Below are 23784 nucleotides of genomic sequence, written 5' to 3' on the forward strand. Positions count from 1 at the left end.
GGTGTACCCCGCCTTCTGCCCGATGACAGCTGGGATAGGCTCCAGCACGCCCGCGACCCTAGTGAGGAGAAGCGGCTCAGAAAATGGATGGATGGATGGATGGGTTTCTGGACTGCCTGCCTGCCTGCCCATCCATCAAGTTTCATCCATCCATCCATTTGCCGTTACACTTATCCTCACGCAGGTGGCGGGCATGCTGGAGCCTATCCCAGCTATCTTCGGGCAAGAGGCGCGGTACACACTGAACTGGTCGCCAGCCAATCGCAGGGCACAGATAAACAAACAACCATTCACACTCACGTTCACACCTACAGGCAATTGAGAGTCTTCAATCAACCTACCATGCATGTTTTTGGGACGTGGGAGGAAACCGGAGTGGCCGAAGAAAACCCACCCAGGCACGAGGAGAACATACAAACTCCACACAGGCGGGGCCGGGATTTGTTTCCCCCGGTCCTCAGAACTGTGCGCCAGATGTGCTAAGCAGTCGTCCAACGTGCCGGTCATCAAGTTTCAAATAAAAAAAATTATAAAAACAATTCCAGTAAATATGTGAGCAGAAATATGTGTGTTTGCCAACCCTTGTGATGTAACAGTGGGGGTAATTTAAATAATAGCACTCACACACCAAGATTTCTCACCCATGACTTGGCAGCTAGGCTGGATGAACATCCATTGTTTTCAAGCAAAAGACTGCACTGTCGGTCAAAGCCTTACCTTTTGGTGCTGCAAAGCTGCAGTGTTGTTGGATGCACAGATTAGCGTTAGCCAGTTTTGTTTTGGGCAGCCATCCTAGTTTTAGTTTGAGTGTTTTGGACAAATGCTCATTGTTTTTTAGTTACATTTCATTCATTTCTAAGTGAGATAGTTTTAGTCGACGACAACACAAAAAGGTTCCAAGTTTCGTTTTAGTCTTTCAACAAACTTCAAGTTCAATATATAATTTTGACAAAATACTACTGCAATGGAAAATACAATACATGCTTTTACCGTCTTTATGGGAACTCACTTTATTCTTAGTCGCCTACTCTGGGCTAGTTGGAACTGCTCACCTTGTCGCAACCCTATAGCTCCGCGAACTAAAATTGCACTAGGGTTTTGCCATGCAGTAGAGGTGTAGGATAAGCAGTGGCTCAATACTAATAATTAGTGATAGTAAATGAGTAGTTTTTAAGCATTTACTCTTTCACTATTTCCGGATTCCACCATGAGCCTTCAAAGACCAAGATATGGATTTTTCTGCGAGAACCTGTGAAAATGTGATAGAATTACTAACAGTTCTCGGGACTGTTTCAAACTCCCTCTTGAACAGATACCACTCACTGTACCATAATAAGTATACACATTTATGGCACGTGCAGGTTCGCAGTTGCAAGATTACCACCACGACCACCATTATCCTTAATTTAACTCACACTGGTCAATTTAAAATACATTTTAGTAGCCACAGGTGAAATTTAACCAGACTCTAGTGCACAATAAAAATGTCGCACCAGTGCATCGAGGTACACGTTGGTCCACTGCACTTGTTTGGCCTGCTTGTCTGCCAAAACCATAGGTCTGCCCAAGACATCCAGGTATTCCTAATTGGACAAAAAAAAAAAACCGGAGTCATGCTTGGAAGTGGATGATAAATGGATCAACTTTAAAAAAAAAAAAATCAACAACAACCTGTGTGTTAATTCTTATGGCTCCAATGGAAGGGATCTCATAGAAGTAACCTGGAAGAGATGCAGAAAATAATGGACAATACTGTATGACAGCATATTGTACACAAATGGTGCTCCACCTTTGTTGGTGCAGGCCATCCACTGAATGGGTCCTTTATCATAGTTGTGCTGTCCCACGGAGAAGGTGAAGATCCGCACCTACAACATTGACAACATATTGCGTGTTAACATATGAGGAAGTCAAATTATTTCATTTGCATCACTTTAATCTAATTGATTGACTGTGGTTGCATGTTAATATAAAAGGCAATTCATTGTTCTATATTGAAGGGATAAAACACAACTTTATACTGATTAGATTATTATAGGTTTTATGAATACTAATAAGTATAAATGATTGACGTTCATGACTTTAATCTCAGAAATTTTATGAAAAGACTCAATACTCAAATATTAAAAACAACTATTGTGTAAAAATGAATTAAAACCACTCAGATAAATTGTAAGTAATTTGATAAAATTAAAAAAGACATTTGAATATTATATAAGCATTTATCATATTACGTTTGAGACATATTCAATTGTAACCTTAGAAAATGATTTAAAAATCTTTCTCAGTCTGTGAGAAATCACATGGTTCGACAGCATTACGGCCTCCATTTTGACTCAAGCGACCTGCCTCTTTTCTGCCTGCCTCTTTTCTCTCTCTCAAAGGTCCACGACTAAGATGCTGAAGATTTTATTGTGTATTAAGCAAAATATGCCTCACACGTCATATTTTAAATAGTATTAATTATGCTTTGGAGTTGTGTCTCGTAACATACAGGTAACCCTGTTCATAAAACCTTTTTAGTCATTTGGAAGATGAGAAAAAAAGTGAGCAACATGACTCAGCAGAAATGCCTTCATTAGGTTAGTTGCTCTTTAAGCAATGTTTTGTTTTCAAGAAAAAAAACAGATAATCATATCATTTGATACTGTCAGCTCAACATTGTACTTTTTATGAGATATTTTGTCATATCATATAATTTGCTGTGTTTGGCACAACCCCCTTATAGACACTCAGGCACCTAAAAAAACAAAACATTAAAATAATAATGCTGAGTAAATCCTTTACAACGAGATGCCAAAAAGGTGAATTTGATTTGAATACTACTCTAATTTTAGTATTCCTCTAAATACAGTAACAGGGTTGCAAATCAATGCTGTGTTAGTTGCTATGCTAAGTGGTCATGAACAAACTAAGCTGTATACTGAGAAAAGTAAACCTGTCTTTTTCTGATAAAATAAATAAAGGGGCCGCGTTGGTTAGAGTGACATGCTCAATTGCAGCTTTCAACTACCTTGTCATTTCTGCTGAGTCATGTTAATCTTTTTTTTTTTCTCTTTCTTTCAATGACTGAAAAGGTTTTAGTAACACTGTCACATTTTTCTATATTGTGTCCATTTCATGGTTGGACGGACAAAAGTAACTCCAAACAATAAACACTTTCCAGGATAATATGTCATGTGCGTTAAGTACTTTTTTGTCCGCATTGTATTTCTCCAAGATGGCCCGTGCTCGTTCTTCTCCTCCATCAGTAAACAGCATGATGATCTTATTGCAGTTTGCTCTGCTTATGTTTGTCTGTTCACACACACAAAAATTATTACACACACATGATTATTAGGACTTTGTCTACTTTCATGACATTTTTAACATCAAATATTTGATAATTCATCAAAATTTAGATTGATTAATCAGTCAAATGTGCTGAAACCCTATGATGCGCCTTAACAAAAGGAAACAGTGTTCTAGGAGAACTAGATGTATCCAACAGATGGCAGCAGAGGTTAGTACAATGCTGTCATTCACCACCTGTTTCAAGCGTAACAATATGGCATTCATTTCATTTTTAAAAAATGACAAAACAATGAAGACGTAAATGTCATTAATTGATAGTATATTTAAAGATGGAAATACATATATAAATAAATGAAAAACGAATTTAAAGGTCAGGAGATTTTGAAAATGAAATAAAATAAAATGATTGTAAAATGTTGGATGCGAAATGCACCCCCCGCCCCAAAAAAACACTAATATAATTTATTCATTTTATTTTTAAGAATATAAATAACAAAAGAAAGTTCATGAAACTTATACAAATATAATTAGATTTTTAATGTACAACCCCAATTCCAATGAAGTCGGGACGTTGTGTTAAACATAAATAAAAACAGAATACAATAATTTGCAAATCATGTTCAACCTATATTTAATTGAATACACTACAAAGACAAGATATTTAATGTTCAAACTGATAAACCTTATTGATTTTAGCAAATAATCATTAACTTTGAATTTTATGGCTGCAACACGTTCCCAGAAAGCTGGCACAGGGTCATGTTTACCACTGTGTGACATCAACTTTTCTTTTAACAACATTCAATAAACGTTTGGGAACAGAGGACACTAATTGTTGAAGCTTTGTAGGTGAGTTGATTGAAGACTCTAAATTGCCCGTAGGTGTGAATGTGAGTGCGAATGGTTGTTTGTTTCTGTGGCCTGCGATTGGCTGGCGTCCGGTTCAGGGTGTACCCTGCCTCCCACCCGAAGATTGCTGGGATACGCTACAGCACGCCCGCGACCCTAGTGAGAAGAAGCGGAAAAGGAAATGGATGGCTGGATGCATAAATGTTGTAATGTTATTTGTATAAAAATAAATTAACACATTGAATAAAGTTAAATGATAATTAAAAGTAAATACAATTTTATTAAAAGTGTTTTATGCAATACATACGAAAGGAATAGATACTCCACCCATCCATTTTCTGAGCCGCTTCTCCTCACTAGGGTCGCGGGCGTGCTGGAGCCTATCCCAGCTATCATCGGGGAGGAGGCGGGGTAAACCCTGAACTGGTTGCCAGCCAATCGCAAGCAATATATACTCATATTTTTAATTCACAAATTTATTTAACTTCCTCTCGGAAGAGAAAAAAAAAAACAATTGAAGTGAAAAATATTCAAATAACACAAGTAAAATATTGAAAGGAGGTCAAACATTACCGCTGCAAGCTGCTCAAATGCAAATTCGAATCCCTTGGTATAGTTGGTGATGCCCTTGGCTGTGATGTTCTGCACGGCATCCTTCAGCAGCTTCTTGTTCCTCACGTTGGCTTGGACCAGATGCTCGAAGCATGCCGTCTTCTTCACCATGGTGTTGAACTGTGAAACAAAAGCGACGGGTTAGGATATGACACTGCGCAGGCCCCCAAAGACACGCGGCCATAATTAGACTGAAAAGCTTGGTGGAGCTCAATCGTATGCGCCAGTTTGGCTCGGCCGAATTTGGAATACATTACCACGTGTGCAACATATGTGCAAATGAAATACAACACGGCACACACAAACACACGCGTGATGAACACACTCCTCACTCCCACCTGGCCTTGGCTGTTATGAGCCAGTGGAAAAACAGACACATTCATCAAGCCCCACTAATTGCTTCACATCCTTGGAGCGCCACGACTCGTTACCCATGGCAACAAGATCGGAGCTACAGTATATAAGAACAAGGTTATGCAGCAACACCGTCATGTTTTTTTTTTTTTTTTGGGAGGGGGGGTCATTTCCAATCACACAGCCAAAGGTCTTTGAACTGGGTTGCTAGCCAATCACAGCGCACATATAGACAAATAACCATTCACACCTACGGACAATTTAGAGTTGTCAATTAACCTACCATGCATGTTTATGGAATATGGGAGGAAACCAGTGTACCGGAAGAAAACCCACGCAGGCACGGGGAGAACATGCAAACTCTAACCCTAACCGCAGTCCGGATTCTAACCCACAACCTCTGAAATGTGGGCCAGTGTGCTACTCAGTCATCCGCTGTGCCACCTGTACACACGGTGGTTTTGTTTAATTAGTTTTATGATTATGAGGGGGTCCTTGGAAAAAAATTATCTCCTGGACTCTAAAAGGTTGCGACCCCGGCTCTCCACACTTGTACAATGACGGCTGTAATGATGCCATACAATAATAGTCCATAGAATAGCATCCATTACGTTATAATGTCAAACCTCCTCTCAGCTCATCAGATTTCCTGTGTGAGTCCGCAAACACTCATCGGCAAGCTGGGAGGCAACATGACGTCTGACCCCACACGTCGGTGTGTGTGTGTGTGTGTTTGTGTGTGTGTGTGTGTGTGTGTGTGTGTGCGTGTGTGTGTGTCCGATGGCCAGCCTTGAAGCGGCGTCTCCTTTGACAATAACAGACAAACACATTTCTATTTGACTGAAAGGCCATGATCACAATGGCTAGGGGGAAGAAAAAAAAAACGAATCAAGATAATACGGCAAATAGAAGTACGCAAACACAATAGAGGTGCACATAATGGCCCGGGGCCTTATTTTCACATAATCTATTAAAAGGAGAAAGAGGAGGAGGAAATTATGTGTAAATAGGGAATATGAGGAAATTGAGAGGGTGTGTCTTGGTGTGCAGGACGAAATGACCTTATGCCACCAGATATGTCAGGTTTACGCAGATGGCGATTCTGCAGTCGGCAGCAGGGAGGGGCAGTGTGTTTTATTTGTATTATTTTAATGCAAAAGCAGTCAGTCAGCAGACACTACATCAGCGGCTTCTCAAACTTGAAACTAAAGACAAACAATTCTGAAAGACTAAATGCTAATGTATTCTACTTTGAAGTTAAATACAACTAAACAGAACTTTGAAAATGTACTGAACTGGGTTTGAAAAAAAAAAAAAAAGTTAAAACCACTGTAACATTTGAACTTTTAATTCAGTGATTCTTCACGTACCACCATGAATGGGCATAACGACCTGTAAATTTGTCTATAAATTAAGAATAATAAGTATTGTGTTGTTTTGGGTGTGACTTTTTTTCAGTGAGTTTGTGAGGCATAGGCACATCTCAGGTAACTTTTTATTGAAGTACCACAGTGGAACCAAATCTGAAATTGTGGCTCCGAAAATTTTTCAGATATGGACAGATGGATAGGCAATTTAAAATTGAAATTTACCATAGATTAGACAATCTGTGTCATTCACTTGGTGAAGCAGCATGTGATTCATTGGCCAAGGTTATTCTTGTACGCTCTGTTCCAGGTAACAATTGAATGTTTGTGATCACTGAAGTGTGACAGCAGCTTCCTTCTTGGTCAGAATAACTTGCACATTGCATTCCATCCATGCGTCTGCTCTTTATTGTTGTTTCACCAGTTTTTTTCTTTTTTTTTTTCTTTTTTTTTTTTTTTTACAGTAATATGGAAATTGAAACCAAGATTTCATGAATGCAACATTTAAACTGAGACGAGTTGGTCTGAACTGAATCAAAAGACAAACCAATCTGCACCCTTTGAGGAGATAAAGGTAGGAATAGAGGTGGAGATAGTGGCGGAGCTTGCTAGCTAGCTAGCCTGATAGCTAGATCCATCTTCTCTTTTGCCAAAAAGCTTGTCTGAACAAACCATCTGCCGTGTCAGATTAACAGCCTTTTTACAACAACTTGACAGGATTTTTGTGCGTGACACGGCCCAGGTTGTTCCCAGACGCGATTAGCGATGACACAAGGCCCAAGGCTAATCTTCCGGGCCTTAATGCCACCTGAACTCTTCCTTGCTCCAGATGGCTTTTTGCTGGACAGACAGCAACCAAACCAAGGGTGTGATTTACTAAGATTCCAAATAGCAGGCGATAAAATTATTGCGCGCACTGTTGGCATCAAGGTGTACAAGTGGTGGAGATCGCTATATTTAAAAAGCTCTGATGGTGTTCACCATGGGAAATTTGTGAGAGCACCACAAACATATTACTGAGTTACAGAAAAAAATAAATCTATTGCTCTGATCATTTTGGGGAAGCCAACAACTGCATAAAAGCCATTTTTGTTTGATTGTACTCACTCTGAGTGCACGGAAACTGTGCCCATGCTGCTTAACATTGCATTTAAAAATTTGGACCACACCCTTGAAAGACTGCCATGAGAGAGGCCGGTACCAATTGTCACCATGCGGTACCAGATGCAAGGAAATGCAGAGTCGAAAGGACTTTTGTCATAGATGATATGGCATGACTCCTTCTTGTGACTGGCTCCAAGTCAACCCTAAAATCATTCCGAAGCTTCAAAATTGTAATGCTGAATAGACAATACGTCTTGATTATGTATATTCCTGGCATGTCAAATATGTTTACAGAGTGGAGAAGATCACCCGTCCGTTCTCATTTTGCCTCCACCTCCTCCTCGCTACAATAACCGCAGTTATGGGTACGCACGGTCGATAGATCAAATTCAGCTTTTGTGGCCGTTTTAGAACGTGCAAACCTTTTTTTTTTTTTTCTCTAAGTATTAAATCAGCCCCCAAGTAAGCAGGCAGGATAAAAAGCAGGAGAAAAGAGAGAACACATGAAAGGAAAAAGATTAGCACAGATGAAGAATGGAAAGGAGTAGCCAACAGGCGTTCCTCTGACCTACAGCAGCTGTCGAGGGAGTGTGTACGTGCGTGTAAGTGTGAGTGTGTGTGTCTGAGCGTCTTCCTTGACCAAATGCCAATTTGGTCCCTTGGCTGCTGTTAATGAGGAAAGATTCATCGCTAACATTAGAGATTAATGATCGCATGTCAAGTTCCGACACCTTCTGGTGGCGTGCGTCGGCGTTAGCGGTGGTCGAGTGAGCGAGAGGGTGACACCGAGACAAAATGATGACTTCTCTGGAGCGTGACCTCAGTTCATTTGCTGTTTGCTAATTGATTTATTCAGGTGGCGGGACTAAGGGAATTATGGCGATGATGACTGCATATCCCTTGAACTACCCACTCGACCAGTCAGTGAACCACAATAATAAAGCAAATACAGTGGTCCCTTGTGCTTAATACATTCCGTGACCACGCTCATAACTTTATGCAATGTAGAAAATAAATAAAATCATTCATTAAATCATGTTTTCCCCATAGAAATGAATGGAAATGTCATTCATCAGTTCCAGCCAGGAAAGGAAAATAGCAATCTATAATACTGTAGTTTTTAAAAATATATCGTAATAACGTAATTAAATAGAATGTAAAGAATGAAACAGTTTTGCGGCTCCTTCTGGTGTGTGCGACTTGACTACTTGGCGACACTTTAACAAAATCATGCAAACTAAAACGATTTTTACTCAACTACTCAAAGTAACTCCATAATCTCTAGTAATATTAGTCTTTTTCACAGAGGATAAAGAATACATTATATGACTGGGACTATTGTTTATTGTCTGTCTGCATGTGTTGCTACAGTTTGTGTTCAAATATTCGTTGCTTTAAGGGATAATACTCTAACTACCGTAACATCAATGCTACCTGGGTTAGCCCACCTATGGCTTTTTGTATTGTGTTAGCAGTGAGCTAGCAGACTTTCGTCAGACAAAATAATGTGGTTCGGTTAAATACACAACCTGAAATTTTCTTTGTTTTATATTTAGTTTGACAGTAAACTTGAACTTGGGAAGGGCATTAAACAGCTTGAAGCCTCTTTTTTTCCAGAATTGTTCTGTTTGTTGTTACTAAATGCAACCCAGACATCTGGTGGCAAGCTCAGATGGCGCTTGTATGGTTAATATACACCATAAATGCGGTCAATATCCTAAAAGCATGAACCAACCACCGCTTTTTGCATATTAATGTCTCTTCTCTGTTTGATTGTATCTGTCCTATTCTCAGAAACACAAAGGACTGATCTTCTGAGAAACACGACATTCATTTCAAGAAAAAACTAAAGTTTCCAGAGTGATTACACAGCTCCAATCCAGTCCGTCGCAACTGACATCTCATCCACGAGAGCACGGCACTACCGACACACCACTCAGCCTCCTGACTGGCTCATCGGACGCTTATTGGCAAGCCTGGAAGATTTCGAGGATTGAAAGTGCGATGAGTCGTGGGAGTGATTGGTCGATGAAAGAATGACAAATGAAGGGAGCGAACGAGAAAGATGAAAAAGTCAAAACTGCGGTATTGTACATGGTAAAGGTACACACATGCATTGTTCCTTGATACAAAAAGATGAATGGAGTAAACTAATAGAGATGATCATTGAATTTTTCCTGATTGAGGTTTAATTATTTGAGTCGAACACAAAGGTGGCGGGGGGCGACTCCTTATTTTGTTTCCATATTAAGTTGGCTAGATGTTGCATTACTTTTGTTGTGCATGCGGTATATAAAAAGGAGGGGTGGCGAAGAGAGTGCAAAGTTTCATCCAGTTCAGCAAATGGAGCAGCAGGCATTTCATTAAAGGCCTGCTTGAAGGTGGGCAGACGTGGCAGAAATCTATACTTCATTTCGTGTCATCCATCTCTGTGAACCGCTTGCGTGTGCGCTCGTGTGCGTGTGGGACAAAGCAATTGTGGTGTGGAGTGTCGTTGTCTGCGTATGTGCTTAACCCTTAAGAACCCTTAAGACCCTTGAGAAAATTGTCGTCACCAAAAAACATCCTTTAGGAATATCTTCCAACACTATCTAGTGAAACTAAATTAGTAGTAATTTCAGTAGCAAACAGATCTTTGCTGAAAACAATCAAAGTTGTGACATTTTTCTGCATGTTTTGAACGGCAAAAAAAAAAAAAAGTGACAAATGAGGGATGAATATATAAATTACACAACTTGAAAGCCAGTAAGACCCTTGAGAAAAATGTAGGTGTCCCAAAAACTGCTTTAAACATATGATATATTAATTTTTTTACCTCTTTAAATTAGTCAGTGTTCTTACTATTCTAAAACTTATCCAGGCTGAAATTTAAATATGAATTACATTTAGGTGCTTTTACCCCCTTTTATAGTAATCATTTTAAGAGCAAGGCCCTTGCGGAACATACTAACGGGGTGTGAAATTTGGCAGGATGCTTTGAATGGCAAACAGTTGGTGGATAAAAACCTTCCTCTAAAAATATGATATTAATTTTCCCCAAAAAAGGTTTAGTGTGAAATCTATATCACATTTAATATCAAAACAGCAAACGGTATTACTTTGCTGCATTCTTTGTATGGGAAAAAATATTGCCATCTTTTGGACAAATATGAATATTACAAATTAATAGCAATTTGACCCTAAAGTACAGCATTAAATCTGCTTATCATATATGAATCATATTCAGGTTCATTTAACAATTTATTAATGAATTAGTTTATACAGCAGAGTGTAGACTTCTAAGAGAAGTTATCAATTCAGTAGCGCTAGCAAGGCAATTCTAAAATGTTTTTAAAATGAATATCCTCAAATTTGACCTTTTCATTCAACAAAATGTCTCAAAAATAAAAATAAAAAAAGTGAATGGCACAAATTGTCGCCGTGATTACTTAAATGGTGGAGTTTTAAACAACACTCACATAAACCACATTGACGTAGTCGTCATCGGACAGCGTCTCCAGCATCTCGCTGACGGACGTCCGGATCAGTTTGAGCGTCAGGCCGGAAACACTGCCGCTCCTGCGAAAGCCAGATGACAACATCAGTCTGCTGCACTTGTGTTTGTCAGATAAGACGGACGGGAGGCTGTAAGGGGGCTGGCTTCCTTTTCGGGGTGGGGGTGTGTGCGTGTGTTGGGGGGGGGGCTAATGGAAAAATGTTATAAGGGAGCAGATCATGATGAAAAAGAAAAAAATTATAAGGGAGCAGATCATTGCCATTAGGAAGTAAACTCACGCGTCCACCAGGATGAGCATGTCTTTGGGTGAGGCGGCTCCTTGGATGTACCTGCACACACACTTAACCAATAAGTACTGCGGTACTTACAAATGTATTTTGTTCCGTCACCATTATAGTGATACAATTCACTCAAATCGCAAATTATCGTTCTCCATTGAAATGAATGGAAATGTTATGAACTGTTCTAGCTACCATTTTTAAGATTAATAGCACTGTGCAGTATTGTACTATATAGTTATAATATCATAAAATTTAGTTTTTCCTTAATTGCCACATTTTTTTTCACTTCACTTTCACTGAACTTATTCTGGAGTTTTTTTTGTGTGTTTTGTTTTTTTTCCCTCATTTTCAGCCGCTTCTCCATCTTTTCACGGCTGGAGATCCACAGCTTCGAAATTATTTAAAAGCTCTCGGCTGGTGTTATAGCCTCTATCGACTCCTTCTGCTTCAGTATAGAAAATGCTGTGAAGATTACTTTGGAAATATAGTTGACAATTAGTTATACCATTGAAAATGCAACAGTAAGTGTAGCTATTCCAATTACTGTCTAAAAGTAATATACAGTAATTAATTATATTTTGATTGCTTTTGTATAATTTGAATGAATGCATCAACAGGACCTTGGGATGTTTCCGAAAAAGTCGACCTTTTCAAAATCTCAGACAAACTAATAGATCGCACCGCCAGGTGGCGCTTCGAGGTTTTATTTGGAAAAATGTGTCATGCTTGAGACTACTACAACTAATTCATACATATTCAATACGAAATCACACCATTTATTTTTGCTTTCTGCTATTGCGTGAATGCAAGATGGCTGCCTCATCCTGGCACTTCAGCTCACAGATCCCTCCGGTGTATTGCAACAACATAATGAGGCTCTATCCAGTGGCATTAACGGTAACGACAGCTCCAGTGGCAATTTCTATCACGTAAACATCCCAACGCTATTCCAGTGTAACTCGTCTAGAAATAGCAATCGTGTCGTCACCTGCACCTTCAAACCAACAGGCAATTTTCTGGCTTCCGAGCAGCTGGCCATGATGTAGTGCGATCTCTTACCACGGTCTCCTGCGTACATCATACAGGTCAATTTTACTGGGCGTCTTCCGAGCATCCATCCAGGGAGACGCTGCAGGACATGAAAAGTGTGTTGATCACACCTGTCTCACACAGCGAGGAGATGAAACCACTAATTGCTTATTTTATTTACGACACAGTCGTCATTGTCAGGCTGTGTGACGTACTGAGCGATGACAGATTTCTGGATGTCATCTTACAAATCGTTAGAATTCTAGAGCCGAAAATATGATTCATGACAAGACGTGCGGACTGAATTTAATTGCTTTGACAATCACAAGTGTGGTGTTAGTGCAGGGGGGCATGAAAATCAAGCATGAGAGAGTGAGCCTGCTCGTCATGCATGCTAAGTCGTATTTAAAACACATAGTAATAAAGTAGTCAAAGCCAGTTATCATTACTGAATATTGCACATCAACCTCTCCTGAGAGGCCACATGGACGATGTCATGAATAGAAACAAAAATACCGAGCCTAAGCGTCGAATGATTGGTTTGTATCAGACTGCGTTGTACGGGATTTTAGTGTTGAGCCTTTGTGCATGGTGATGCGAACATATTGCAAACTGCTGACTGTTGAGTCAAGGTCATTTTAATTTAAAAAAGCATGCAAAATACACCAAAATGGACACTGTGTACTGTAGTCTGAAGAAGAGAAAATAGTTGAATTGAGCCTGCTAATAAATGCAGTAGAAAGACTAAAATGTTGGGGCACTGGGCCAGTCCAACTACAGATACTGAAAATGGAAGAAAATAAGAGGTAACTCTATATACTCTACCTCTACCTGCCTACCTTGTTCTCTAACTTCCCGGCTTGTTCACTCTGCCTACCTAAGTCTAATTATCTAGCTCTCTTCATCTATCTACCAAACTCTCTCCTACCTACCTACCTACTACTACCTACTAACTAATCCACCTTCCCACCTACCAAATCTGATATTACCTGCCAACCAACCAACCTACATACCTACCTACCTACCTACCAGCAAATGTTCACACATCCATCCATCCATTTTCTGAGCCGCTTCTCCTCACTAGGGTCGCGGGGGTGCTGGAGCCTATCCCAGCTGTCATCGGGCAGGAGGCGGGGTACACCCTGAACTGGTTGCCAGCCAATCGCAGGGCACACAGAAACAAACAACCATTCGCACTCACAATCATGCCTACGGGCAATTTAGAGTCTCCAATTCATGCATGTTTTTGGGATGTGGGAGGAAACCGGAGTGCCCGGAGAAAACCCACGCAGGCACGGGGAGAACATGTAAACTCCACACAGGGGATTGAACCCGGGTCCTCAGAACTGTGAGGCTGACGCTCTAACCAGTCGTCGCCCACCGTGCCGCCATGTTCACACATGCACATTAATATATATCAAAGCTGCTTCAGTTATTGTTTCTAGATACTCGTATTGACATATTTATTATAGTATTGCTGAGTGAAGCTTGACATATTCTTGCATGAACATGCAGTGTTCAATTTATTTTGCCTACCTGGGTAGTAGCGGGCCAGACCAGTAGCGCTTCCAAACACCTGCCAGAGAAGCGTGGGATCATCCTCCCTGTTTTTCTTAAACACGTCCTCAAGCGCCTCGGTCCAGTTCAGCTCGTTCAGTACAATGGTGGCTAAAAACAAACGAGACAAACACTGTCATCAAAAAAAAAAGACAAAAATAAACACTTTTAATACACAGCGTTGGAATTTCCCAGGTTGTGCGAAATGAACACAAACTTGTGGATCGTTTCGATAAGCACATTTGTATTCCCACACAAAAATGAGCCTACCTTGAAACAACCAATAACCTGTATGTGTGTGTGATTGTGTGAGATTGATAGTGTGTGTTGTGGGAGGCAACGGGCATTATGGATGCAGTGACACAGCACCTGGACAGCCCAGAGCCACGTAACACTCACAATGATGGATTGTGGGGGGGCAACGCCACTGGCTGCCCCCCAAGTGGATCAGCAACCTCACATTACACTCTTTTATTCCCCTTCTTTCATTCTCCCTCATTTTTAGTTTCCTTACCTCCACTGAGGATATTATACTGCATTTGCACAGGCGTTTGATTTGTCTGACGGTAGGGATTATGTTAAACATTGCATTGTTCAAGATATACCCAGCACTTCATTTGGGATGCCTCTCGAGATCCAACGCAAGAGCTGCATTAAAAACTGCCTTTACAAAGATAATAATGTAAAATTTTTACTCGTTTTGACTTTACACGGTAATGTAACCAACATATCAGTACAAGGAGTTAACAGCATTGGTAATTACCAAAATATATATATTTCATCTTTCTGTAATGATTAAAAAAATAGTGCTGTATGTAGAAGCTCTTCAACCCAAATGTGAATCTTTTCAGTTTTAATATATAATTATTATTGTTATGCATGTAAAGTTTTACAAAACAAAAAACATTTAAAGCACATTATTATTTCTTGATTAAGATGTCAAATTATAGTCATAGGTAACATTTCGAGACGTGGCAGCCCGGAGGTCTGCACAAAAACACAGGCAAGTGTACTTAATACTGTGACTAATGGATGTTGGTGTGTACAGTTTTGTAGACAGTATCTCGGCCAACACTGAAGTAATGACACTTTGCTATAAGTAGCCAGTGTACAGCTCGTAAAAGTGTAAATTTACTGTCCCCTCAAAATAATTTGACATAAATGTCAAAACTGCTGGTAACAAAAGTGAAAAGTGAGTACACAAGTGAAAATGTCCACATTGGATCCAATGGACATTTTTCTTCCTTGGTGTCATGTGACTCAGTAGTGTTACAGGTTATTATTCTATTGTACTGTAAAAAGGGTCTCATTTCGATCAGTGAGAAGCTTGAAGTACAAAACAATGAAACAAAAATTATTGCTTGAATTTTATTAAAATAAAAACAGATTACAATGCTGTCATCAGTTAAGAAGGGTTTGTCCTCTATTTATATAAAAACATCCATCCATCCATCCATCCATTTTCCAAGCCACTTCTCCTCATTAGGGTCGCGGGCGTGCTGGAGCCTATCCCAGCTATCATCGGGCAGGAGGCGGGGTACACCCTGAACTGGTTGCCAGCCAATCGCAGGGCACATACAAACAAACAACCATTCACACTCACATTCACACCTATGGGCAATTTAGAGTCTCCAATTAATGCATGTTTTTGGGATGTGGGATGAAACCGGAGTGGCCGGCGAAAACCCACGCAGGCACGGGGAGAACATGCAAACTTCACACAGGCGGGGCCGGCGATTGAACCCCAGTCCCTCAGAACTGTGAGGCTGACGCTCTAACCAGTCGGTCACCGTGCCGCCTATATAAAAACAATACAAATAAAATCAAAATTTTTAATCAATGCATTACCTTTATATTATAGTCATAATTTAGTGGGTAACCAGACTCAGGTTTAGCAAAATCAATCAACCATCACCTCAAAGCACATTATTCTTATTATTATTCATTATTCAACATTTTTGACGCTTGGTTATAAGAGCAAAGTAATAGGCATTGGTTCGTTTCTTGATGGTGTTGTGACATGTTAAAACGTGTTCTGTGTTTTGTTAGTGCCAAAATTAAACAAATATAAAGGATAATTAAAAGGTAATGCAGTATCTATGAAATAAAATGTGATTTCATAAATTATATTGTCCATTAATAAAGTGTCAAATGTGTACTAAATTATTAATCCCATTTCTACATATTCAATGACATTTGTTTAATGGCCTTTTATTAAATGATGCTGGGAGTGCAATGAAAAACATTTATTGCGTGGAATTTTTGTAGCTTTTTATTTAATTTTGGCACAAACAACAACCCCCATGGGGTAAATTGTTATTCTTTTTTTTTCTTCTCTATTTTAAATTTCCAAAAGTGTCCGCGGGTGAAGTAGATGGGAATTTATTGTATTGATTGTGGCGTGGCTCATTGATGTGCAAACACTTTCCATTTGCATTTGCGCCTCTCGAGACGGAAGTTAATGAAGCCTTGGTTTGCCAAGAGTGGCTATTTCCTTGTTTTTAAATTGAATTATATGTGCTTGTGTGTGTGTGTGTGCGTGCGTGCGCATGTGTGCGTGTGGACATTATGCATTTCTTTCATTATGTGCATAATTCTAAATGCGGGGGAGATAAAATAGCACTATAACAGGTGGAGCATAAAGAGAAAAGTTCAAATTGCGTGAGGCTACAAGTTACAATAGAGCAATAGAACAAAATAGCTTAGCATATAGTCAGGATAAAACAGTACTGCATGGATTCAGCATCAAACCCAGTGATGAATTAATAGTGCAAATGAATATAATACCATGAAATGGATGACCAAATGACTGCACACTATGACCAGAGTAATAAACATATTGTTAATAACGCAAACACTATAGCTCTGAGTGCATATTAAAAAAAAATCCCCTTCAGAATACCTCCTCATATTTACTTTATGGAATCAAAATCAGAATCAGAATCATATTTATTTCCCAAGTATGTCAAAAACACACAAGGAATTTGTCTCTGAGTTTTGGTCCCCACACTGCATGTGGTGACTGTTTAAACAAATTTTTTCCATATGGGCCGTTACGGGGGAAAATAAAATTCAGAATAGGTCCACAAATCCCAGACATATGAACATATAAACAACCTTTTGTTTCAGTAGAACCCTGAATACCATAAAACACACAGTTGTTGAAAACATGTATGAATTGTATGGACCATTGTTAAAAAAAAATTAAAAACAATTTTAAAAAAAATCCACCTTCAAAATCACTCCGACGTGAATATAATGGGTATCCCGGTTTGTGGTCCCCAAACCACAAGAGGTCCCCAAGATGTGACTGTTTTCGTATTGGATATTGGGGGGGAAACGAGAACCTTCAAAATGGATCTTGCCATTACATTTGGGTGTATTCCTTATGGGGAACTGATTTATGGTGCCCACGCCTCAAGAGGTCCCCAAAATGTGAATAAGTACCTAACTTTTTGTCCCCATTGAATCATGGATTCCAGAAAACACACACTGGCAGAAAACGTTGAATGGTGTGTGCCATCACTAAAAAATTCGGCATAAAAAAATCTCTAACATTCATGGGTTTCCTTATTTTCCAAGTGAAGTAAAGGTGATTGGGTCATGTCTTGAGAAAAGTTCAAAATGTTAAAACTTATTGAAGATTCACAGTATCTATTCATGGCAACAGCAATTACGCTACACTCCGCACTCCTGCCTCTCTCCTCATTTAGCCATACATATGTGGCAATTGTGATGTGCACGTCATCTACTGTATTTCCAGGCCTACGGCAAGCCTGTGTGGGGTTGATTTCATAACCCCGCCTCCCACTTGAAACACAAAAATCCAATTTCTCCCATCTGGCTGAGAAAATGCTATTCCTGGAACATTTATGCCGTGAAGATCAAATTGGGCGAGTTGAAGCCTCAACGGCGTACAAATGTCATCTTTTTCCCTTCAGAGCGCACAGAACAATGTGTTCTGTGGCAAAGGTGGCCGTTGGGTACACAAAAATTATGTGAGGGCAGAGGTTCCTCGCATGCAGACTGATGCGTGTGTACAATCTGTTTTCATCGCAAGTAACCAACACCACAACTAGAGAATCGCTTCTTGTCAACTAAATGCAGAATTGCCAAACAAATAAATGTTTACACACATACGCACATGGAAAAACACCCCGTATATAAATTCAGAACATCTTCTTCCCTTATATTAATGGGTTTCTCCTATGGGTACTGGGTTTTTGGTCCTCACACCACAAGAGGCCCCCATGATATGACTGTGTTAACACTTGTCATAGAGTATGGGCCATCGTGGAAAAAAACCCCAAAAAAATCAGAACAACTCTTACCATCATATTTGGGTGTTTCAATGATCGTTCCCCAAAATGTCAATGTGTGACCAGCCTTTCGTCCCCATAGAACCATGAATATCAGAAAACACATGCTGGCAAAAAACAAAACAAAAACATATATGGACATCATGGATAGTTGCTAAATATAAATAAATAAATACATAATTTCTGCTTCAAAATAAATGTCATGAAATGGCTTTTCCTTATGGCGTCACAATTTTAGGCCCCCGTGCTAAAATAGGTCCCTACAATATAACTGTGTAAACACACTTTTGCCATACGGACCATCCATCCATCCATTTTCTTTACCGCTTATCCTCACTAGGGTCGCGGGGTGCTGGAGCCTATCCCAGCTATCGTCGGGCGGGAGGTGGGGTACACCCTGAACCAGTTGCCAACCAATCGCAGGACACATATAAACAAAGAACCATTCGCACACACATTCACACCTAAGGGCAATTTAGAGTTCTCAATCAACCTATCACGCATGTTTTTTGGGATGTGGAAGGAAACTGGAGGAGTTGGAGAAAGCCCACCCAGGCACGGGGAGAACATGCAAACTCCACACAGGCGGGGCCGGGATTTGAAGCCCAGTCCTCAGAACTGTGAGCGAGATGTGCTAACCAGTCGTCCACCGTGCCGCCCAGGCAATAATATTTTAAAGTACAATTTTACATTCCTAGCCCTACATGTGTATGAATAAGTCAATCATTCAAGGGATTAACCAGTCATCCACTGTGCCGGCTCCCTACGGACCACTGCTAAAAAAAATAAAATAAATCACATCTGTACAACTCCAGAATTGCTCCAACATTCATTTGACAAGGAATTTCTTACGGGGACCCGATTTATGGTTTCCAGACAACAACAAGACCCAATGACATGACTGTGTCAACAGGCTTGTTCCCATCAAGTGCGGCCACTGGAGCACATGTCACATGGGCCAGTGTTCCTGATTTTTGGTCTCCACACTACAAGAGGTCGTCATGATGTGACTTTTGTCCCAATAAAGCAAAGGAATAGCAGGGCAGACACACACACTGATGGAAACCCATGTCAAATGAGCTAATACTAAAAATGTCAGCTTCAAATAACTTCTATGTTCACATTTTGGAATCTCCATTACATAGACCTGATTTATGGAACTATCACTGCATGAGGTCCCATAAAGTGAGTGGGAAAAATCTATCTATCTATCTATCTATCTATCTATCTATCTATCTATCTATCTATCTATCTATCTATCTATCTATCTATCTATCTATCTATCTATCTATCTATCTATCTATCGATCTATCTATCGATCTATCTATCGATCTATCTATCGATCTATCTATCTATCGATCTATATAGTTAGAAAATTCATGTTTGTAGAACATTCTGAATATCTCCTGCAATTATAATCGTGTAGTTTCCCAGATTTTTAGTCTCCAAACTGCAAAAACTCCCCATGCTGTGACTGTGTAAACAGACTTTTGTTCTCATTGAGCCATCAGATCATCCTTCAGTCCTGGATAGATTCCAGCAGCTCTGATATTCATTACTTGCAAGCAATGCGCAGCATCTTTGAGTGTGTGGCATTATGGCACCCGGCCCAGAATATAACCAGGGATTTGTCACCGGAACGGCAAAAAAAAAAAAAAAAAGACAAAATCATGACGGGTTCAAGCCCAAGCTAACAAACAAGCCCTGAACTTTCAGAGACAGACAGACAGCATAGGAGATGTGCCTCCTTATTTCCTGCTAAGCGGGAAGTACAACAAAAAGGTGAGGAGTCTAACCTTGGGGCCAGACGGGTCCACAGCGGAATTTTAACCCGTTCCACCGTCCCCTTCCTTTGTGTGAATGCTGACATGTCACATTTCACAGGATTCTAATTAATTTGAATGCTGTAAGTCACAGCGCCATGCAGTCGCTCTCACGTACACTAGGTCTCACCCGCCGGGAAAAAATGTGTTTCCTGACCGATGCTGCGAAGCTCTCAACAAGTTTGCTGACACTCCTGAGTGCTGTACGACTGCAAGGACATGACTCAAATGTCAAATGTTCTCACCACAGACCTGACGTGACACATACTTCCATGTTTCAAAATCTCAGATGGTCCCATTAGTAAACAAACCTTTACGTGCCATTTTACCAAAGCAGAGCAATTGATAAAACAGGGGAAATGGCTGGAATGATTATTTTAGCCTTCTTCTCCATCAACCTGTTTTAAGTGGGCGGTTCTGTCTCTTGAAAATTACATAATGGCTCGCTCACAGGAAAAATTTTCGGAAATCGGCAGCTCACAAAAGATTTATTTGGCTGTGTAATTTCACAGTTGATGGGTGGGCAGAACACTCAGAGGTCCAACTATTTAGATACAAGCTATTAAAAAGTCAACTTTCCATAATAAGTCCCCCCTTTAAGTGGCACGCTCTTCGGAACTCAACCCAATTCCTTGGATGATTGACTTATTCATACACTTGTAAGGGTAGGAATGTAAAATTTTACTTTAAATTATTATTGCCTGGGCAGCACGGTGGACGACTGGTTCGCACATCTGCCTCACAGTTCTGAGGACTGGGCTTCAAATCCCGGTCCCGCCTCTGTGGAATTTGCATGTTCTCCTCGTGGCTGCGTGGGTTTTCTCCAGGTACTCCGGTTTTCTCCCACATCCCAAAAACATGCATGGTAGGTTGATTGCAGACTCTTGCCCGTAGGTGTGAATGGTTGTTTGTTTATATGTGCCCTGCGATTGGCTGGGGACCAGTTCAGGGTGTACCCGCCTCTCCCCCGAAGATAGCTGGGATAGGCTCCAACACGCCCGTGACCCTAGTGAGGAGAACCAGTACAGAAAATGGATGGATGGATGTATATTATTTCCTGTCCAATTAATAAATGTGTGAATGTGGCACCACATGTTAAATTTGTAACCAAATGTTGATTTTGCAGCTGAATAGCTGAATGTTTTTGACACTTTACGTTGAATTGCAGAAGCTGAATAGTAATGTGTGTGTGTGTAAAAAAAAAAAAAAAATCTGTTAGTAATTTAAATTCAAACTCTGATGGCACAGATATATTTTCAAGCTGAAAGTTCAATTCAGATGTTGACTCGCATGCCTGATTAGATAAAATTTTTACATTGTTTGTTTAAATGTTGTTGCTTCACTTCATTTATTTTATTTGTTTATCTATTCAGAACATTTTGCATAATCATGCAATGGGGCACACAAGCAGTCATACAGGATAATTTGTCTGTTGTCTGTGTATTATTAGAATATTTTAAAGCAATTACAGACACATCGAATTTGAACTGCACTCCGTGAGTTATGTTTCTGTTGCTAATGTAAGATTAACGCTGGGTTTAACGCAAAACCATCCAGACATTTTATTAGATACTGGTATTAGCATTAGATGCAGTTAATTGCCTTTAAAGTGATTAAAACCAAATCCAGGACTGGAATTCATCCACTAACAACAGGGAAAATACTGAGAAAAAGCCAACAAATCAAAGCCATTAATTTTAGATTCCTTGGCCGATGTACAAAACAAACAGGAGCCAAGCAGTAAATGAACTTGAGCATGCAGTTAACAGTTTAACTTGAGGACTATCACACACAAAGAGAAGCATCCATCCATTTTCTATAGCTCTTGTCCACATTAGGGTCTCGGGTAACCGCATCCTAGACGAGCTGACTTTGGGCAAGCCAATCACAGGGCACATATAGAGCATTCACACTCAAATCCACGCCTATGGACAACTTACGCCTATGGACAATCTACACATGGCCATGATTTAATGATGACGAATACACTTGAAAGCTGCAGTCTCTGCAGCTAAAGGTTGCATTTTCTTGTTGTTTTACTTTGGTGAAACTATTGACGGGTGTTTTGCGTAACCCTGCTACACCAACAAACGTGTAAGAGATAGAAACAGGGTAGAGAAATAAAAAGAAAAAAAAGAAAGTGCTCTGTGGTGGAAAGAAACGAGAATAAAAGAAAGTGAGCTATTAAACATTTAAATAGTTGTCTTCATAACAACAGATACGACCACCATAGGTCAACTGTAAGAATACTCAATGGCCTAAAGTGTCTGTATGAAAGATTGGTGCACTTACCTGTATTGTCTTCAATTATTGAATGCGATGTGATTTGCTTTTTCCCTTGGACACAGTGAACTGTGATATTTTTTGGGGCCATTTTTAAGAAATTATTGATTAAATTGCAGCTTTTATATTTGGTACATGATAAGGGGTTATATACAGTTCATCTGAAAATTATTCATATCCTTGATTAAATTGAATCCCTCCTGGGTTTTTTTCTCTCCCCCATTTATACATTATACTTTTACTTTACTTTAGGCAAGTAAACCACTACAGAATACTATCAGGGGACACAATCTAAAGAGACCGAACGCAAGATACATTCTGCTATGTACTATACTTCAACAATAGAGTATGTTCATTAGTGTCATTTGTAACACATAAGCACACCAAACAAAACAAAACAAAACAAACAAAAAAAAACCATAATATTGTTAATTACTCTCTAAAACTGAGCATTATTATCTTCTGTTTTGGAGCCAAAAGCAAATTTGGCAGCGGCGCAAACTGCAACGCCATCTTTTAATGCAGTTTTTGTGTGTGTCAGCTGTATCCATGGTTACCGCAGCGCATACATGAGCGTGTGCGTGTGCACTCACAGCCATCGTAGATGTCGGTGGGGATGTGTACGGCCGTGTGGCTGCAGTCCGTGAGACGTCTAAACGACGGATCTTCCTTAAAGTCCGGCCGGAGTCGATATTTGCGACCCTCTGTCTCGTTTGAATCCAGCTTTTGAAAAAAAAACAAAAAAAAACATGAACAATAGTCAGACTGTTTGTTGTGTTTGCCTTTATCGCCCTGGCTTTCTCTATTTTTATCACATTTGCTTAAGAAGAGTAGAAGGTATGGTGTTGCATCACTGACAGCAGCACAGGCGTGACAATATGTGAAGAAACATGACGGTGAGTGAAGAGGGAAGGGAAAGAGGGAGGAGGGAGGAGGACGGGAGGGAGAGGAGTGAGTCTGAACACTTGCTTCCTAATAAAGCAACAATATAGCAGCCTCATCTATCTCATCTGTCATTCACCTGCAAAATAGGAAGGGTGCAGGGGCAGGAGGAGGGATGAATAGACGACGACAAAAGAAGAAGAAGAAAGCCTTGAAGGATACGTCGCATGAAAGCAAAGAGGTACAAGACAAGAGTGAAAAGCGCGAAGATGAAGGAGGACGATGGAGGATGGGGATGTGAAAGGGAGGTCAACATCTTGACTGGCTCACATCGGAGTTGTTTTGATGACAAAAGACTTGGGACGCACCTCTTTAGCGATTCCTTAATGTGGGACATATCGTCGCTGTCGGGCTGAAATATTACGTCCAAATTTGGTCAATTACATATTTTCCCACAAATCGATACTATTGGTCTGTTCCCTCATTGTCTATAAATATGCATTGCTAGCCAAATATCTTGAGAACTAATCTATT

General features: G+C 40.0%; 1 protein-coding gene across 6 annotated transcripts in view; it reads right to left on the minus strand.

The window, feature by feature from the left end:
* Positions 1–23784, minus strand: part of LOC133403146 (voltage-dependent calcium channel subunit alpha-2/delta-1) — a 90042-nt gene that overhangs the window by 35435 nt on the left and 30823 nt on the right. For all 6 annotated transcript variants that reach the window (XM_061677756.1, XM_061677754.1, XM_061677753.1 and 3 more), the window contains exons 6-15: positions 22962–23091; positions 13923–14054; positions 12417–12486; positions 11355–11405; positions 11039–11138; positions 4717–4875; positions 3193–3297; positions 1790–1868; positions 1672–1721; positions 1494–1583 (exon numbers count right to left, since the gene is read on the minus strand). In XM_061677756.1, the coding sequence (XP_061533740.1) occupies positions 1494–1583; positions 1672–1721; positions 1790–1868; positions 3193–3297; positions 4717–4875; positions 11039–11138; positions 11355–11405; positions 12417–12486; positions 13923–14054; positions 22962–23091 (966 nt within the window). The remainder of the gene's footprint in view (positions 1–1493; positions 1584–1671; positions 1722–1789; positions 1869–3192; positions 3298–4716; positions 4876–11038; positions 11139–11354; positions 11406–12416; positions 12487–13922; positions 14055–22961; positions 23092–23784) is intronic.

This window comes from Phycodurus eques, chromosome 5 (assembly GCF_024500275.1).
Source record: "Phycodurus eques isolate BA_2022a chromosome 5, UOR_Pequ_1.1, whole genome shotgun sequence".
In the NCBI taxonomy this organism is placed as follows: Eukaryota; Metazoa; Chordata; class Actinopteri; order Syngnathiformes; family Syngnathidae; genus Phycodurus; species Phycodurus eques.